Genomic DNA, 18,794 nt, shown 5'->3' with positions numbered 1-18,794 from the left:
ATTATTGTAATACCATTACAGTGGATTCCACCTAAGTGAAGACGCGTCAAAATGTAAAAAAGAGTTGGGGTCACCCTAAAACCATAACATCTTGCTCGATATATGCTATTCTCCGAAATAAAATTAGTGACACAGACAACCATTAAAAATGCACACATTTGTCATTCATGTGATGGTCATTTTATCACTCCTGGGACCTTAACCCCTTGGATGCAGGTTTATTTCCCACTCTGTGCGGGAGAAATAAACGGCTGGTGGGATTCGGACGGCTCCCAGCCATTGTGCGCACACGCTCACTGTGACGCATGAATGCCGGGAGCCGTCACGAGCATACAAGGGGCTAAAGAGGCTTCAAGGTCATGGAAGGATAAACGTTATCCTATAAAATCATATATATTCATGATGATCCAGTCCCCACAGTGTTGTGCTGACGCCAGGTGCTGGTTCATAGCCTTTGATATTTATAGACCTGTTTCTCTGCAAAACAAAGCATTAGGTTGTTTATATTTCAGCTACTCCCCACGGATGGTTCTGTGGTAAAGGTGTACAGATCCCAAAAACTTCATTTCTGCTGTAAGAGAACCCTTCCTCTCCTGCTAACTCATGTCATACTTTTTCACATAGAATTTACCAAACATCTTTGCCTTGCAACCCTAACCTTTTGATCCTTTTCAAGTCTAATCTCTTCTTCATTCCCCAGATTAACGCTTTTACAAAGAGTGTAATCACACAGCTTTCTCTCTCTGAACCTCATAAAATCATCCCACTTTACACCAACCACAAAGTTCCACTGATTTAGAGTTCTTGTTCTAGCACATTTCAATTATCCATTTACTCAAGTGTCCCAACAAAAGCACCTTACTGGACTCTAAGGATTTCAGAACCCTACCAACAGATTTTGCCTTAACTTTTGTAAGCGGGGCCACTTCAAGACAGCCTTCAAAGCACTCAACTGATCCAAGAAAGGGATTGGAGATGTCTCTTAAGAATTGCCAGGTTAAGCTGCCAGATATCCTTGGGCCATTGGCAAGAGTTTTTGATTTTGTTGAAGATGCTTTTTTGAGAGGCACGAAGGTGGATTTGCTACTCCTGAGACTTTGGTGCCAGAGGGCAATTTGTTTTATGGGTAATGCCAACGCAAGTCTGTTGGTAGGCAAGGGTAGGTCCTCCCTGATGAAGATAGACCCAAAATAAATGAGATGGTGAGGAGAGAAGCTTCTGATGATGCAAAAGGTTTGTTTGGTGATGGATTGGCCAAATCCTTAACTAAGTATGTGAAAACATTTACAATTCTTGATGAGGTGCAATTTTCTATGTACAGCGTTTTTGCGAAAATAAGTTTTTATGGAAGTGCTGGTAGGAGAGAGCAACCTACTGGCCTGGCAGGTTTCAGAGCCCAGTACCAGAACTCAAATTATCAAGGATAAGGTGCATACAGAGGAAACCCTGGCAGTGACCAATTATATTCTTCTAGGGTAAGAAACCAGTGAAGACATGAAGTCCAGGAAAGAGTATATAGCTCTAGTTAGAGGCAAGGACAAGGTGTGTACGAGGGTTGTTTTTGTTTCTATCCCATCAAATGTGGTAGGAAAGTTAAAGTTTTTGAAAAAGCAGCGGGAGACTATAACATCAGATGCATGGGTTTTACAGACAATAAGAGGTTATCTGGTATAGATCGACACAAATCCAGTTCAGTTGGTCGAGGCAAACTAATTGGTGTTCCATACTGAATTAGAAGAGCCAGTTCAGGAGGAGGTGCGGCAGATGTTGGGAGAAGAATGCAATTCTACAGGTGAAGGAAGAAGAGAAAGGGTTTGTAAGTGCTTTATTTCCGGTAGAAAAGAAGTACAAAGGGTGGAGACCAGTAATAATTCTCCGGAATTTTTATCATTATGTACAGTATCGTCATTTCAAAATGAATGAGGTTCATTTGTTGAGCGACTCACTTGAAGATCTCAATTGGATGGTGAAAATAGATTTAAAGGATGCTTATTTCACGATTTATATGGCAGAGGAGAGTCAAAAATATTTACAGTTCTGATGGAAGAATCCTTTGTATCAATGTCAGTGCCTTGCGTTCAGGCTATCAGCAGCACCTTGGTGTTTCAGGAAGGTGATAATCCAATAGTAGGTTATCTATGAAAGAAGGATGAGATTCATAATATATTTGGACGACAGATTATTAATGAATCAAGATATGGCTTAGTTGCTGAAAGAGTTTAAAGTGAAGGTAGATTTGTTGCAAAGCCTGGGTTTTGTGATAAATGTGGACAAGTCTAATGTTGCCGCCTTAGAACTTGGAATTTCAAGTGTTTGTGATGGACACAAAATAGCTGTTTACGTTTGCCGCAAAAGAAGATGAGAAAGCTCAAACAAGAAGTTTATTATATGTCAAAAAGGAATCCTTAAAGTTAAGGGAGTTGGCTTGAGTGATATGCCTTTAATCTTCTTTGATTCAGGTGTTTTTTCCAGACCCGCTTCATTACAGATCCCTTCAACGGTTGAAGGCTCCGAGATTAACAGAAGGTTTTTGGTACGGGGATATGATTTTCTTGATCAAGGAAGCAAAAGAGGAGTTTATTTGGTAGAAGGAAAATATAAAGGTTTGGAAGGGGAAAGCTATTTTTGGAACTAAACCAGATTTTATTTTGGAGAGCGATTCAAGCAATTTTTGGTTGGGGAAGTACATGGCTAAGGAGAAAGACAGGTGATGTTTGGTCTATAACAGAGAGGGAGGAATATATAAATTGTTTAAAGATGCAGGCAGGTTTACTATCTCTATAGGGATTCAAAAAAGACTTGCGGGGGAATGAACAATGTAACAGCAGTAACCTAAATAAACAAGTTGGGAGGAAGCTAATCAAAAAGGTTATCGGAATTAGCAAAGGAGATGTGTACATTTTGTGTGGAACATAAGATAGATTTGAAAGCTGAATATTTGCTATGGAAGATGAATGTAGTAGCAGATTGGTATTCCAGGAATGTGATAGATTACAGCAATTGGAAGTTGAAGGAGAATTTTTTCGAGAAATCATAAAAAGCTTTTGGCCCTTTGGATATGGATTTATGTGCCTCCAGACTGACTTTTTAATTGGCAGAATATGTGAACTGGAGGCCAGATCTCGGAACAATTGCGACTGATGCTTTCTTACACGATTGGAAGGGAATAAGAGGTTATGCTTTTCCTCCTTTCTCGATGATCCAGACAGTGCTGGTCCAAATAAGGATGCAGAGATATCTACTGGTTCTGGTGACTCCTTTTTGGAGGTCTCAACCTTGATTTCCAGCGACAATGGAGTTAGCAGTTGAGGAACCATATTAGAAATGGGTTGTCAAATGTATTTTGTTGGGTGTAGGAGTAGAACATCCTCTAGTGGAATCTCAACCTACTAGTTCAGGATGAATCAAGACTTTCGGAATCAGCTTCTAGCTTACTCGATGAGTTATGGGCTCCAGGAACCTAGGAGAAAGTACACAGGTGCATGGAAGATATGGCTGCGTTGGTGCCTGGAAAAAGATTTGGATCCTGTGGAGGCTGATGTAGAGGTGGCAATTTTTTGGGCACACTTGTTTGAGAGAGGAATTTCTTCTACAACGGCAAATTGTTATAGATTGGCAGTGGCGGCTGGGCATTCTTTGGTTCAAGGTCTTTCAGTGGGAAAAGCTCCTTTGGTACACAGAGTAATGAAGGGTATTCGTTTAAAGAGGCCTCCTATTTCAAAGTGTAAAACTTTGTGTGATGTTGGTTTGGTTTTACAGTTATTTCAAAACTGGCCAAGTAATAAGTATTTGGAGGTGAGAGAGTTATCGTGGAAGCTGGCCACTTTTTTGTGCCTTATTTCTTTTCCAAGGGTTTCGGGTGTTAAAACTTTGGAGGTGTCTAGACCGTTTTTCCTATGGTGTGGTATTTGAAGTTTGTAAACGTTCAAAGATTATGTCTAGATCTATATTCTACCCAAGGTTTGATAACACACCAAAATCTTGTGTGGTACGTTGTGTAAAAGAGTATGAGACACGAATGTTGGATAAGAGTAGGGATGGAGTGGATCGGTTCTTAATTTCATACAGGAGACCTTTTAAAGCGGTAAGTAATGCAAAAATGTGCAAGGTGCTGAAAGCGGTTAAGAAGGAAACTGGTGTGTATATGTCTAAGTTTATGGCTCATTCAGCCACAGGTACGATGGCAAGTAAAGTGTGTTTGATGAGGGGTCGAATTCAGGACATTCTGAAGTCAGCGGATTGGTCCTCGGCTGATACGTTTAGGAAATTTTATTTTAAGGCAGTATATCATGTTCAAAATGTGTTTTGAAAAGCTTTAAATCTGCATAATGCTTGCCTCCTTTCTTGACATAAAATGCAGATTCTTAAAGGTATATTGAATAAAGAATTGAGATTTTTATTAAAGAAAAGTAGGCCAGTATTATCCTACCCACCCTTCCTGTTTTGGATTGAGAGTGGGGAGTGGTAAAGCTTTCATTAAAAAAAAAGAGAAAAATATGACTATTGTAAATAAAATAAAAAAAATTGAGGTTTTTCGTTATTTTGTGTTTTTTTGTAGAATCCTAAGGATTGGGTTCATGTTTTGGTTTTGCTTCATTCTACAGATAATTAGACAAGGATAGAGTTGATATGTAGATTGATTACTACAGAAAGAAGTTTAAACAGATTATATTTGGACTGAACATTATTTTTTGATTGTTATGTTTTTAAGTTCCATTCTAGGAGCTTTAATTGGTTGTTTGCTGCTCAGAATGAGTTAATAAAAGATTATACATTATGCTAGCCTCCTTGTCTTTGATAAAATCTTGATTTTTCTTATTCAAGAAACCTATAAGAATCGTAATTTTAACCACCTCAGGTCCGTGAGGCCTTTGTTTTTACTAATTAGTGCATTCTGCTATGATGGGGCAGAATGTTCTTATTGCCTTATAGTCCACCATATCTGGGCGATAAGGCTATGTTAGAACATTGGAATGTTGAGAGCTCCATTGAATGCAATGGAGTGGCTCTGGCCTTATGATGGCTGGTATAAGCGAGAAGCTCCCAACATTCCAATATTAGTCTTCATGTTTCTCCCTTTAAGCAGGGGTGTGGAATTTATTAAAATATCTACTTGTCCATGGGGCAAGTTGCTTCATAAATCTACTTGTCCTGTAACAAAATCCCCTTGTCCCTTTGGTGCCATGTGGTTCGGCGACAAATTATGGCAGCAATATCCTTATATAAGACCTCTTATATAGCCCCTCTGATTATGCCAGGGCTCATACCATAGTAGCTTTTGAATATTAGCAATCCCTTTAAGTTGCCACGTTTCTGCAGATCTACATACTGGGACTGAAGGTAGTGGTAAGCAATAGTTCCAGGGTTGGAATGCCCTTTAAGTCTGTGCATATCTACTAAGGGTGTTTTTAAGGGTTTTCAAAAAACTCTTCTCTAATCTTTTCCCAGACTGAGAAATGTTGGAAATTTTCTCCTGACAATGGCAGGCATAAACCTTCCAGAGTTGGGAAAAAAGTGGTTGATGGGAAAAGGACCTTGCAAACACTCTGGTTTTCGCACGAGCTATTCTACACATGCATATTTGCTCATGATAAACTGTAGTTCACAAATATTTTCCATGAGTACATTTCTTGTCCTACTTCTATAAATTCTTGTAAATTCACGAAAGCCATATAGCTGCATTTAATGCTAGGACATATACCACAGGTGCACTTTTGAGACTTTCTTTAATAATAGGGCCCCTAATTTGGTCTGGCGTTAACCACAACCTTTTGTGTTTGTTAAAATTCTCTCTCCCTCTCTCTGTATCAGCTGGCTTCACTTTGAGTGGCAGCATAAAGCTCTTTCACAAGGAGTATATTGGCACACAAAGTAGTTTTGTTCAGTGGCAGAAACTAATGTGGCAGTGTCTGCTTTTTTAGACCATTTTTTTTTGTTTGCCAATGTTTGTTATAATGGTAAGGGCCCTTCAGCTCTCACATCAAGAAGGCTTTACAAAAACCATGCCAAAACAAGTCACGTATTGGCAAAACTAAAAAGCTGATCACTAATTTCAGACCTACTGGCTTTGCCAATGCTTGTTTATTTTTGTTTCTCAATCTTATTGAAACTGGTTACACTGATTTTCCAATATGAACATTTTTGCGAAATACTAGCATGCATCAACACATTTTACTAAATGATGCTGCAAAGAAACCGTACCTGAAATTTCACTGTAGTTGGCAAAATATTTTTTTTCCTACTTTCATTTTTTTAGGAACATTTTATATTGAAAGCAAAGACTCATTAATCTTGCTCTCAAGCTTCTGAAAATATTTGCATCTACTCAGAGAGCATTCTGGGAGCATTATGCATAGCCTCATAGGACTAAATTTTGAAACTGTGAGTACAAATTTTTATACTGTAACCACTGTCAGTAGTGCAGTCAGAACTTACATTTACTTAGAGCGCTCACCCTAATAATAAAGGTTTTCAATTAATGAACCATAAATACAAGCTTGAACAGCATTAACATAGGCACACAAATAATAACTTCAGGCAGTGCTCTTCCCTGGCCCTTAATGTGCTACTGCAAACTGGCAGCCAAAGGGTTTGTGCTGCAGGGGGTTGGGCCTACCTGTCCCAAGGACAAAATACACATTAAAACTTGTTGCCCTTGACCCCAAACAATATGTCCTGGGCGTCGGGCTACAGGAATTCCACATCCCTGCCCTTTTTAATTTAGAACATTCTACCCTTAGTGGGTGGAATATACTTGTATCCCTCCTGCCTCAGAATATACCAGTTAATAAAGGCCCTCGCCGCTATAACTCTGGGTCAGGGCCTTTAGAAACCAGCATAGACCTCGGCAGCGGGCTGTAAGGCTATTCAAGAGGCAGAAGAAAAGCCAGCTCTTCAGAATTGCCTTTTAATTGAACTCTACACTAATAAAGTGCATCAGCGAATAATTTCACGCACTGTCAGGCCTCTTCACTCCCTGCTGTTCATTTCTCCACACCCTTTTCTGTTCTGTAGTAACTGAAAGGATACACATAGCATAAAGCACTGTCTTAATAAATAAACCTGCCTACGCTGTTTATTTTACTGGTACAGTGTGGATTTTCATGCACTTCCCCTGACACTGGTGGAGTGCATGTCACCTTTTGGCACTCCAAGTCATATTTGTAGACCATGCAACGTTTGTCTCTTTCTGAACAATGTGTGCTCCTCTCTGACAGTTTGATGGCATTACAATACTGTGTAGGTGTTTTGTTCTCCTCTAGCACACCTTTGGTAAATTGATCGAGAATGGACAACCAATCAAAACTTACAATCACACCGGAAATACATTTGTAAATTGTCATCCTTTCCTATACAAAACTGTATAGGAGGATAAAATAATCCATTCCTGTGTGATTCCTAAATGGAGCGCAGCCACGTGGACCATTGGATAACCCAGTCAGAAAAGCATTTGGGGCTTTGAAACTAGTTCACCTTTTCAATTGGTCCTTAAACACTACCTATTGCAGACCAATGTTATAGCTCAATGCCTTTTTTAGGTCTCGCCTGGCGATGGAGCGCAAAAGCACTATCTCCAGCGAGAGCTATTGTTAGCGACTTGCCTCTCAAGTGGTACAGACCGGACCACGTGCAGGGCTTTGGCGATTGTGGTCTGTGGAGCGCACGTACTGCCACGCGCACATCTCCTGTCCCGCTTTCCATCCCAGGCAAGGCAGCATGCAGTGTCACTTTCGCCCCATTGTTGGAGCGGCCCGCAATAGCTGGTCCGCTCGGCAAATGCACATTGATACTGTGCCTTCATTGGCACAAATGGACAATCTCCCACTCACCCGGTCTGTGGGGGGGATCCTCCTGAACGGTGGCTGGCTGCGGCCAGAGCACTCCAGCTCCTCTACACTTCTGGCTGCACAACGCGGAGCTCTCTCCATAGGCATGGGAGCCCCGCACTGCTATGTGCCACTCTTCTCTGGGTCCCCTCCTAGGACCCGCGACTTCAGTCCCTGCACTTCCTCTCTGGCGCTGGGGCTCTTTCAGCATGGAAGCTCTGGAAGTTGCAGGTACCGCGCATGCGCGGGCAGCCCTCGCCCTCCCAGGTCTCCTTCCCGGGCCGGATGTGAAGCTGCTTTTTGTTTTGCTTTTTCAATCAGGAGACAAGACTTTTAGCCTCAACAAGGTCTGGAAGGCGGCCTGATTAACCCAAGTGAATAGGTAATACATAGTAATAACAAGGGATTTGCGTTTGTAGTGGGACTTCGAGTTGGAGTCCCCAGTGCTGCAGTCATACGAGCCTCCATACCGCCTCCAGGGCTCGTCTGTAATCTTTTACTCTTTACTCTCCTGTTAAGTACGTTCATTGACACCTTTTCTCCGAATGGCCTGTAAGTCCCAGTAGCGAAACCCCATGGTCTCTTGCCACATCTCACTTTGAGGGTGCAGGGATCCCCCTCTGTAAATGGGGGTGGTCTACGTGCTGCGCCTTCCCTTTGCCGCTATGGCCGAGATTCTTACTGTTCTCCTAGCCCTTAATGATTGATACCACTGGCTGTTTTTCTCTCTTTAGGTCTGTCTTTTGCCCTTCACCATAATGTTTGATGTATTTCTGTAGGCCTGGTAGGAATCAAGTTGACAGTTAGTTTTGTATATCTGTTTCTGCCCACGTGAGCACAATGCATTGAATTGTGTGAGATCCTATCTGACGTACCATTGTACTACTTCTCAATGCAGTGCAGAGGCTGGCTATTATGTCCTGCCATGCAATGGCAGGTGATAATATGAGTGATAATGAGTCATTACTTTTGATCTGAACGCACCTCTCACTGGAGAAAGGTACAGGAACTGAGGTAATTTGCACTCATCCTAAGGATGCTATTAGGTTACCTTCCCCCAGGTCATTTATGTTTCTTTCTGCTGCTCAGACTGAGACATGAACAAAGGAAGTCTTGGGTTGTGCTACTTCACATCCTACAGTCTGTTTGGGCCAGGCACAAGAAAGACCAGGGAAGTGCAGGGTGTGAGATAATCACAGAGCGAGGAAGTACTGTTAAGTTTTACATGAAGGTCCAATGCTGGTGTTTGGTTGTTGGTGGAGGAATTAATGAGTACCTGAGTGATGATGGGAAAGCCTGCCCTCTTTTTCACTCAGAACTGCTAGATATGTATCTTGCGCTCGGGTGCAGCTGACTGGTAAATGGTGAAGTAATGTCTCAAATTGTGTGCTTGCTTGATGCTGTTATCTGCTGCACATTTGCAAGCTTTCAGCTGTGGGTAGCGCATATGTTTTACTTTAAAAACTGCACCGTGGCGAGTATTGCAGCAGTTCTAAAAACCAATGCTGTTAGTTATGCTTATCAAATTTTCCTTTCTTTACTTATTGCTTAAAGTAATATATGATGGGGAAACATTCTAGGACGAGGAGATGTACAGATTCCCCTTCTTCGTGTTACTCCTTTCCAGTCACTAGGAAAAGCAGGAGTGAGAGGATGGCTCCTACAGTAGAGAAACCTGTAATGGGAAGTATGAAGGCTCTACAGACCCCAGCTTCTACCAGTCATCTTATGGTATTCAAGCCATTCCATCCTCAAGGTCTAGCTCAGAAGAACGAGTGGTAGAAAACGTTCCATCAGACCAGGGGGGAGCACCTTAAGAAAGAAATTTCACTGGAGATTTTGGGACGGATCAAGGTGAATATGGAATTTGTTGTAGAGTAGCCTTCAAGTACTTCTTCAGATCCAGTGTTGAGGCAGTTCCAAACAGCACCCTTGTTAGACCTTCCCATTCACGAGCATATCGCTGATGTGGTGTCCAGGCAATGGAAGTGCACTGATAAAAACTTCCTTTGCAGTATGGCTGAAGAAAGTATTATTAAAGACCAAACTGATTAAAAAAGAAAAAAAAAGCATTTGCAATGCAATAGGTTTCGCAGTTGTGAAAGTTTGAGCTATTGGCATTGTAAATGGCAATGCCTTTTATTTATGTGTTGGTTTTCAAAACATAAATAAAAGGCATTTTTATGTACAATGCCAATAGCTTAAACTCTCGCAAATGCGAGACCTAGTGCATTGCAAATGCTTGTTAATGTTGACTATTTAGCCTTTGTTTCCACGGTTATCAAGAAGACATGTTTGTGACTCTACTGTTAAACAGTTTTGGGTGAGGAACGTAGTACTCCAGTCTAGACCATGGGGGGGTATTCTGTGGAAGCAATAGTGGTGTAAACAGGACGTTGGGGTGGTAACTGGAAATTCGAACAGCTCCTCAAAAAGAAAGGTATATACTTTTAAAATACAGCTAAAGAAGATATACTGGCTATACAGTACACTCCTGACCAAGCTTATAAATGCCTTTAAATACCACTTCAATATCCGTCATGTAATGCTTTGAGGATATATTAGATCTATGTAGGTTAACGTAGCTGTATCTTAATTTCTACCTACAATTCTTAGACGTGATAAGAAAAATATTAACTTAAACCTAGCATTTGCTGTAACTTCCTCTCTTTCCTGTCTTGCTAACTCACCCTCCATCCCAGAAAGGTACACTTCACCCAAACTTTTCCCACTAGGCTTAATAATACCTGTTATTATTCACATAAGTCATACATGGGTTACTGGCAAGCACAAATGTCTCGCATCCATCAACGTGCCAAAGACTGTCCAATCGAACAGAGCTCTTATCACACCACAGCCAGCTTGTGCGTAGGTGTCTAATATTCCCCAGACACACCCAAGTCCAAATTGCTCCAAATGTTGATTTGTTGAAAGTACTTTGTAACACAGTATATGCGGGGCACATACATGCTTTTCAATCTTACAACATTACGCAGCAAAGCAATATTCTAAAGTATTCCTATTAAAAATGGCATAACTTGCCTACCAAAAGGTGTTTTGTATGGGAATTAACTTCATAAATAGAAGTGAATATTTACAGCAAAAAGAATTTATGGAAGTTGCTGTCCCTTGTTACTTTGGTTAAAACGAGTTGTAGTTTTTAACATTTCCTATTTGTTTGACCAGATAATTGAGTAAGCACTGTAAATACTTAACATTGCAGGACTCGAAAAATGTTATCAGTGCTGCAGGTCCAGTGGCTTGAATGATGTACTCTACCATGTGTAATGCTCTTGCATCTCAAATTTTGGGATCCTTGGCAAATATTTTATTTCACCGTCACTTTTTTTCATTATCACCTACAAGGGCACCTTCAAATATGAGTTCAGCATGTGTGCTGAACAAAAAACTATTCTGTTTGATTTAATAAACGTAACTTTTGCTCCATGTATAATAACGTTTTAGCCCACATGTTGGGTAGCCGATGACCCTGGATTGCATCTTAGTTCCCCAATAGCATTGTCATCAAAGCAGGAATGTTTCTCAGTTCATATTAACCTCTCCTCTTTAGATATATTACCAAATAGTGGAATGGCGCACTGTCATTTCCAGACATTTTCCATTGAACTGGCCCAGACTTTGAGACTGACATTCAATTTGACTGAGAAACTATATAGTGTACAAATGGTATGGGAACCCGGTTGTCTTTTGCATATCACCAAGTAAAGCATTCTCCTTTGTTTTGATCCCTTTACAGTCTTTGTTTCCATCGCACTTAAGAATTACCTAAACAATGCTTTCCTTACTATTGAAATGTATTTTGGAAAATGTGTTCAGTTCATTTACAAACCCGATTGTCAGACATTTCACTTTGTAAAATCTTCTAACTTAGCAATCAGAAAAATATAAAAATGAGCCTCAATTTGTAATAAGACATAAGCTCTTATTTGACCTGTTTTTGCACAGCAAATGTCTCAAGATCAAACAAGATTCAAAGGAATCATTATTACTCATCCACTTTCGCCGGTTGGGGCCAGTGGGCCTATAAATAAAGCTCGCCCTGATAAAATCTGACTCCCCATACCGAATAGATTTCTCGCGATCCACATTGTTGATATTATTTCCAGTGTTCATCTGTTGCTTGTATATTATGCAAGTCTGCTGCAGTAGGTATTTCTTTACGTCTGCACAATCCATGAAATTCTGACATATAAATTAATGTTCACATTGGTGGAGTTTCTCTGGTTTACCACTTATCAGGGTCTGCTAAATCAACCCAATCGAGACTCCCAAAAGCTGTTGTGAGTTTCTTCCTGGCAGACACAAAGATTGTCTTACTGTTAACACTGGCCAGTAGAGACAGTATTTTGCATCACTTAACACACATTTGTCTCCCAGATATCCCTGTAGATGGGGACACATTCAGGAACACATTAAATGCTCGTAACTCCATCACTATTATGATGCAAGTGGTGTGAGCTGAAGCAGGTGTAAGTTGTCCTTTTGGGAAGTTGCTTCTTTGGATATCATTTCCTTTTGCACTGCTGATAAATGTGATAACTATTCTTTTATAAAATTAATGTGAAGGTAAAATTCGTCCTATTTTCCAGAACAAGAACAGAAGCACCAAGGTTGGACATGCATTCACTGACCAGCTCAGTTTCTCCAGAGAACTTTCCTGATCGACTGTCCGGAAACAGGCAGCATATCTTGAAACCAAAGCGATCCCATCGCAAAGCTGACCCTGATGCAGCACACAGGTATGACAAAATCCAATACAGGAATGTGGTTATCTGTCTTCAGTTTTATATTCTTTGCACACAGTGCCCACACCAGATATTGTTAGTGTATTGTATACCTTGGTGTGTAAGGGACACCATAAGCTCCTGCTCTTTCAAAGATTTCCAGTAATGTACACCCTGTTGATTTCTCAGCATTTAAATCTTCTGTGTTTCATCTATAATAATGTTTTCCTTCAAATTGGGTCATAGAACTAAATATAAATGTTCTCTTTTTAACTGTTTATTCAAAAATAAATGCCCTCTTAACAAACGTGTTTGATGCGTTTACTTGCTGTATGGTCTAGCATATGGACTATAAATGTTTTCTTACCAGAATCCTACATTAAACTCTCAATATATTCATAATCATTCCTTTCAGAGTATTCTCCCAGATATCTCAACACCTCTGGAATGTTTCTTCACGTTTGAGGGCTAAAATAAAATCTTCCCAATTATGATTGAGGGTCCAATTCCAATAGTGAGAATAATGGGGCTTCGAACCTGTCGCCCATTCTTCTTAGCTCTGCAAATGCTGGAAAATGAACTGTATGCCAAGTCTATTGTTTGTTTTTTAAAATTCTGTGTCAACCACCGTCCCAATCTTAATTCCGACTGATTGCTTTTTAGGGCGAGCAGACCTAAAAGCAGGCGGAGCCTGCTTTGTCTGCGAAGACAACTGTTGTTGGCGTGTTAGAAGGAATCTGAGACGGAGCCCAAGCGTCGCTGTCTCAGATTCCTCCTCGGGGCCGCGCACAGCACCACACACGCATGCGCATACACAGACACACAAGCGCCCATGCACGCACCCATACATACAGAGAACCCACCCCCGCCGTCGCATACACACACACACACTGCATACACACACTGCATACACACACGCTCCCCCCCCCCCCCCCTCCCTTCACGGCGCTGTGCCCATCTCCTGCCTCGCAAGCACCACACACGCATGCGCATTCACAGAGACACACAAGCGCCCATGCACGCACCCATACATACAGAGAACACATCCCCGCCGTCGCACACAAACACACTGCATACACGCATACACAGAGACACAAGCACGCACGCACCCATACATACAGAGAACACCCCCCCGCCGTCGCATACACACAAGCGCACCAAGACCCCCGCCGCCCCACTCACCAGGTTCTTTGTTCGTGTCCCTCGGCAGCCATCCGGTCATTCTGGGCAACAGGCGGGTGCCGCGCTGAGACGCAGTCACGCAAATCTTCCGGCGGGCACTGGAGCGCGGGGTAGACTCCCGTCTGCTTCCTGTATTTCTCTGGCCCCGCCCCGTCCCAACACAGATTGCCTGGCTTCCTGTTGAAGCCGGGCTGCGGCGTTTCATTATTTTTGTAACATAGTGATGCGCCCTATCTCTGAGCGATTCATGATTCTAATCGTAATGAAAACACAGCATCAGATTAAGGTGCCAGGCAGCACGTCTAATAGAGCATGCCGTTGTTGTACTTTTAAAAGCCACGTACCATGCCTTATTTTATTTACGCTTTGCAAAAGCTTGCATTAGTTATTGGAAAACCGAATAGAACATCTACTGAAAATACGTGTTATAGAACCTCTATTATAATTGTATGTGGTCAGGAGAAATTACAGCTGCGAACAGTGATTTTTAACATTTTTAAATTAGGAAAGTGCTTTTGAATTTAGCTTGTGCTATCACTTTAAGCACGCACGGAATAGGATTTGAGGAAGTTCGAGGAAGCAAAAGATATCAGGGCGCTCTGAGCACCCAGGGTGAGGGAGAGGTTCAGCGAGAACGTAAAGTTTACTCTGTGAGTATTTCTAGAGATCGCCACTCACTCGACATATAGAAGCAACACATTACGGCCACCTTGAATGCAGAAATTGATCTGCTGGGCTATTTCTCCTGGCTCTTGCTTGTTGTGTACTGCTGTTATGTGAAATACATACACATGAAGTTCGACCACATCCCAGGACCTCCGAGGGACAGGTAAGGCCTTTGATAGCTTAACTCTAAGACCGAGAAGGATAGGAGAGGGTCATATGCCTTAGGTGACCACCCAGGATTGTTTCTTAACACCACTGTCTGCAGAGACTAATAGGCGCATGTATGGTACTGAACTGTAGATTAATTGCATTCTTATAGTACTTACGACATCCTTCCCATGCTTTAAATGTGAGGAGTGTAACTGTAAGGCTTTCAATGCAAAATGCTTTAGGCTACAAAATATAAAACTGCAACAAAAACAAGGATTTGCAATGAATAGGTCTCGCTTTTGTGAGTTTAAGCTATTAGCATTGCAAATGACAATGCCTTTTATTTGTTTTAAACACCAACATAAATAAAAGCCATTGTCATTTACAATGCCTATAGCTCAAACTCGTGTAAATGCGAGACCTATTGCATTGTAAATGCTTGTTTTTTTTTTTACTGAATTCTGTGTCTAATTGATGAACCTTCTTTTTTCCCTTTTAATTAATTTTAATAAGAAAATGTTTTTAGTGTAATTTTATGGTTTTCTACGAAAACCGAATAAAGATGGTTTTGATTGAGGGTCAATATCTCTACCCTTCTCGCATATGCCCCATCCCTAAGAACCTCTCCTCATAACATTCTAATGATCCAACAGTGGTTCTGAAGAGAATGCGGACTCTTTGCAGGTGCATCAGTCATCTAGATCACGGCATCACATTCACTAACACTGTTCTCTGTTATCTTCTGCTGTTGAATGCCCCCAAATCTTGTTGGCTCATGGCAAGTCTGAACCTTGCCACACCTCTTCTACCAAGTCCTATATTTTACTTGCTTCTGTATTCTGCAAGTAATACTTTGTGTTGACTCCTACACTGTTCGGAGGAGTCAATAGTGTGTCTAAGAAAACCAGCCCTCCCAACTCCAGAAAGTGTTGGTGGGAGAGTGGTATTCCTAATGTCATCCTAAATGTTGTGACGGCTTATTGAAAAAACCAGCACAAGTATATATTATTCTCTGTAGATGAAACCACTCAAGACATTTCGCTAGATGCTTAGAAAAAGCACTTGGAGGCAAGATGCCCAGATAGGAGCCGAGTTATCTTGAGAAAGGTATGATACTGTTGTGTCCAGTGGTTATTCTGTCTCCTGGATTGTCCCTCAAAATTCCATGGCAAATCAAGGCTGTGGGCAGTTGACTTAAACAGACAAGAGCAATAAAAAATGTATCATCTCCATACATTTCTTAAAGGTTTAAATGTGTGCAACAGCTCTAAAAACTCTCAACCAGTATTAACTTTGGTAATACCAGTTTTAGATGAGGGCCAGCTCGACTTTGAGTGGTTTGGGAGTGTCTAATGAGTGGAACTTCATGACATGGATAAGTAAGTGTGAACATCCTCAATTTTGCTTCATACTGGAATAGCGCTCACTAAAAGGTAAGTACTCTTTCTTTTTCCACCCAATTTTCTGCAAAGGCAAGTTAATTGAGCTTACTTAGACCTCTCTTACAGTGGAGATGTTGCAGAATAGGACGAGGCTATGGAATTTTACTTACCTCCAACATTTCTGGCCTTCCAGTCATTCAGTGTGCTACTGGATGTTTTCTTGCTTGTGCAGCATTTTCTGCCTTAAGGCCGAATCAACTTGTACTCATAGTGTTGATATTCCCTTGTGCACCTGAAACGCTGGTCCATATTAAAGGATGGCAGCATGAAAGTAGCCTTTCTGAAGGTCTACTAAGCACATCCACTTGTTTACCTGTATTGCTGCCAGTTCTAGAGGCCAAGTCACCATCTTGAATTTCTCCGGGAGAGGAAATTGTCACTTCAAACATGATTACTGATTTGATTTTAGATCTATTGGTTCTTTTCAACTCTTTTTTTTAAACAAATGTCTTATTAATATGTTAAAGAAGTATCTACCTTACAAATGCAGGATTATTCAACTGAAAGGAGAGATAGTCGCTGGTTTTCGTCTGAGCTTGTGAAGATAAAGCTTGAGTTATGTTGATTGGAACGTAAATGATGCACATTGTGATCCTGACTCTTACGCTTATAAATGTTCTCAAAGTCAAGGAGTACTACCTTAAAGTAAAATGTGCTAAGAAAATATACTCCTTTAGGTTTACACACATCTCCAACTTAGCTAAGGAACTCTTATCAACTCTTAGAGAGCTTCAAACCCCTACCACCACTCAAAGCGATATCAGACTCCCCTGAAGTTTGTGTGGTCCTATCTATTTAACCAATAAAGAGCAAATGGGTAAGAGTCAACCTTTTTCTTTACAATGTAGATCTGATGATTGTAGTGTGCCCCAACGGGACCGTATAAGTGCCACTGCTTTTCATCCTTTTTATTAGACAATTTACATTTTTGTTACATCAGATGAGTTTTACATTTTATGTGTACACTGATCACACTCAGCTGATCTTTAGTCTTTCTGGTAATTTGGTTGTTGATATACACCAATTTTTTAAAAAAATTTTTAAAACCTTTATTGCTACACTATGAAAGTACAAGTATGGGCCTACAACCGCAGGGGCCGGACGCTAGTCAGAAATGTAACCAAACATAGCACTGTTCAACACAGCTCATCAGCCGGCAGCGATTCAGGATAAAGTTTATCTTGGAGCGCATGAGTAGGGTACAGAACATAATAAAGGTTTCATTTTATATTATAGAAATAGACGGATCAGGTGCCATGCAATCAAGCTAAAGGAGACAGGGGACAGGCCAAGAAACAGGATATACATCAGAAACAACAATATGAGGAACCCTGGCGCCAATACTTATATAGCGAAGTGAACAACAATACAGGAGACAGTTTCATAAGCGCCGGTTCCCAGATCCTGCCCACTCGGACTTTCGATTAACCTAGGAAGCGTAAGCACTAAATTTCAGAACACAGTGTAATCAGAATAATACACAGACGATACTGACCCGAGAGGAAGAAAAAGGGAAGGGAGAAAAAGGCCATAGAAAATAAGAAAGGCAAAATAAAATAAAAAACCCCGTCCAACCCCCCACCCTGCACCCCTGCCGATGGCTATAGCCTAACCCCACTAGCCCTAAAAACTAAAACCCCTAAAAGAAGGGAAAGAAAGAGGGAAAGCGGAGGAGGGCCTAGTAGTACCTGCCCCTAGCCCCTTACTCCCCCCGCCAGAAACAGGCACCCCTTATCGCAAAGAGACGGATGTGGAGCGAGCCTTATGAGAGAAAATAGGGGGAACCATGACACACCGCCCAGCCTCTGAACTCAAATCATCATAAGTCGAACAGTCACAATACCATTTCAAACCGCCCCGAGTTGAGTAATCTCACCCCTGACCCTTCCGGACCAGCACAAGAGCCCTCCCCAACGAGACCCAATGGCATACAAGCAAGTCATAAAGGAGAGGGAAGTCATCGAGAGTCAATCCGTTACCACTTGCAGCAAGTGAGTCCACGGGAGCTTCAGGTACAGAAAGCCTCCCTCTCCCAACAAGACAGTCTTGATGTTTCTCGCCCCGGGATCGCAACGTTTCCAAAAAAGGGGGTGGGCTGGGGAGACGATCACCAGATGGAAAAAGGTCTACAACACAAGTCTCCGGGGCTAGGAAGCCATTCAATACCTCGAGAGTCAACAACAGTGGAAGGTGCAGTGGTATTCTCACGACCTCCAGGACACCATCTTCCAGGGCTACGTCCGGTGATTCCAATACTCTCATCCCCATGGGGTCCTCGCAGTGAGTCAAAATGGCCGCTGGTTGAATGGCTACAGATGGTAGTTCAAATAGTGGGGCAGGGTCCGGTACAATATGCAGAATCCCAGACAGGCTTGCATCCATTTTATTCATGGAGACAGTCATTTGTGATTGAAGCGCCCAGAGTTCTGCCAGTAATGACCTCAGCGATGGCTCGGACACATTCTGATCCATGGTCTCACGCCCGAGACCGATCACAATCACCTTCCGAGTGAATTAGTGTCTCCGGGGGAGACAGACAGGGATCAAAAGAGAGCAAGCGTGGACGGCAGCCCGTCTTTCTCCACAGCCACGATCATCCGGCTCAACGCCGCAGGCCGGGGCCTCGACCCGCCGAGCCCCGGAGGGAGCCGGCAACGGGTCCGCGGGACGGGAACCCCCGCCCACCGTCAGTAGCAAGCAAGGTCACCTCTCCATCAGTGCCGAGCAAAGGGAACAATCACTGCCAATGCCAGGCGCAAAAGAGGCCTCCACTACGATCGGCC

The 18,794-nt window shown here is 42.0% G+C and overlaps 1 protein-coding gene across 1 annotated transcript in view; it reads left to right on the top strand.

Annotated features, from left to right (window-relative positions):
• ALKBH5 (alkB homolog 5, RNA demethylase) overlaps positions 1-18,794 on the top strand; it is a 130,784-nt gene that overhangs the window by 102,084 nt on the left and 9,906 nt on the right. The window contains exon 3 of the mRNA XM_086940822.1: positions 12,437-12,586. Within this exon, the coding sequence (XP_086796948.1) occupies positions 12,437-12,586 (150 nt within the window). The remainder of the gene's footprint in view (positions 1-12,436; positions 12,587-18,794) is intronic.

This window comes from Lissotriton vulgaris, chromosome 10, assembly GCF_964263255.1.
Source record: "Lissotriton vulgaris chromosome 10, aLisVul1.2, whole genome shotgun sequence".
NCBI classification, from domain to species: Eukaryota; Metazoa; Chordata; class Amphibia; order Caudata; family Salamandridae; genus Lissotriton; species Lissotriton vulgaris.
The sequence above is the reverse complement of the archived record's forward strand: the minus strand, read 5'-3'. Positions and strand labels throughout refer to the sequence as shown.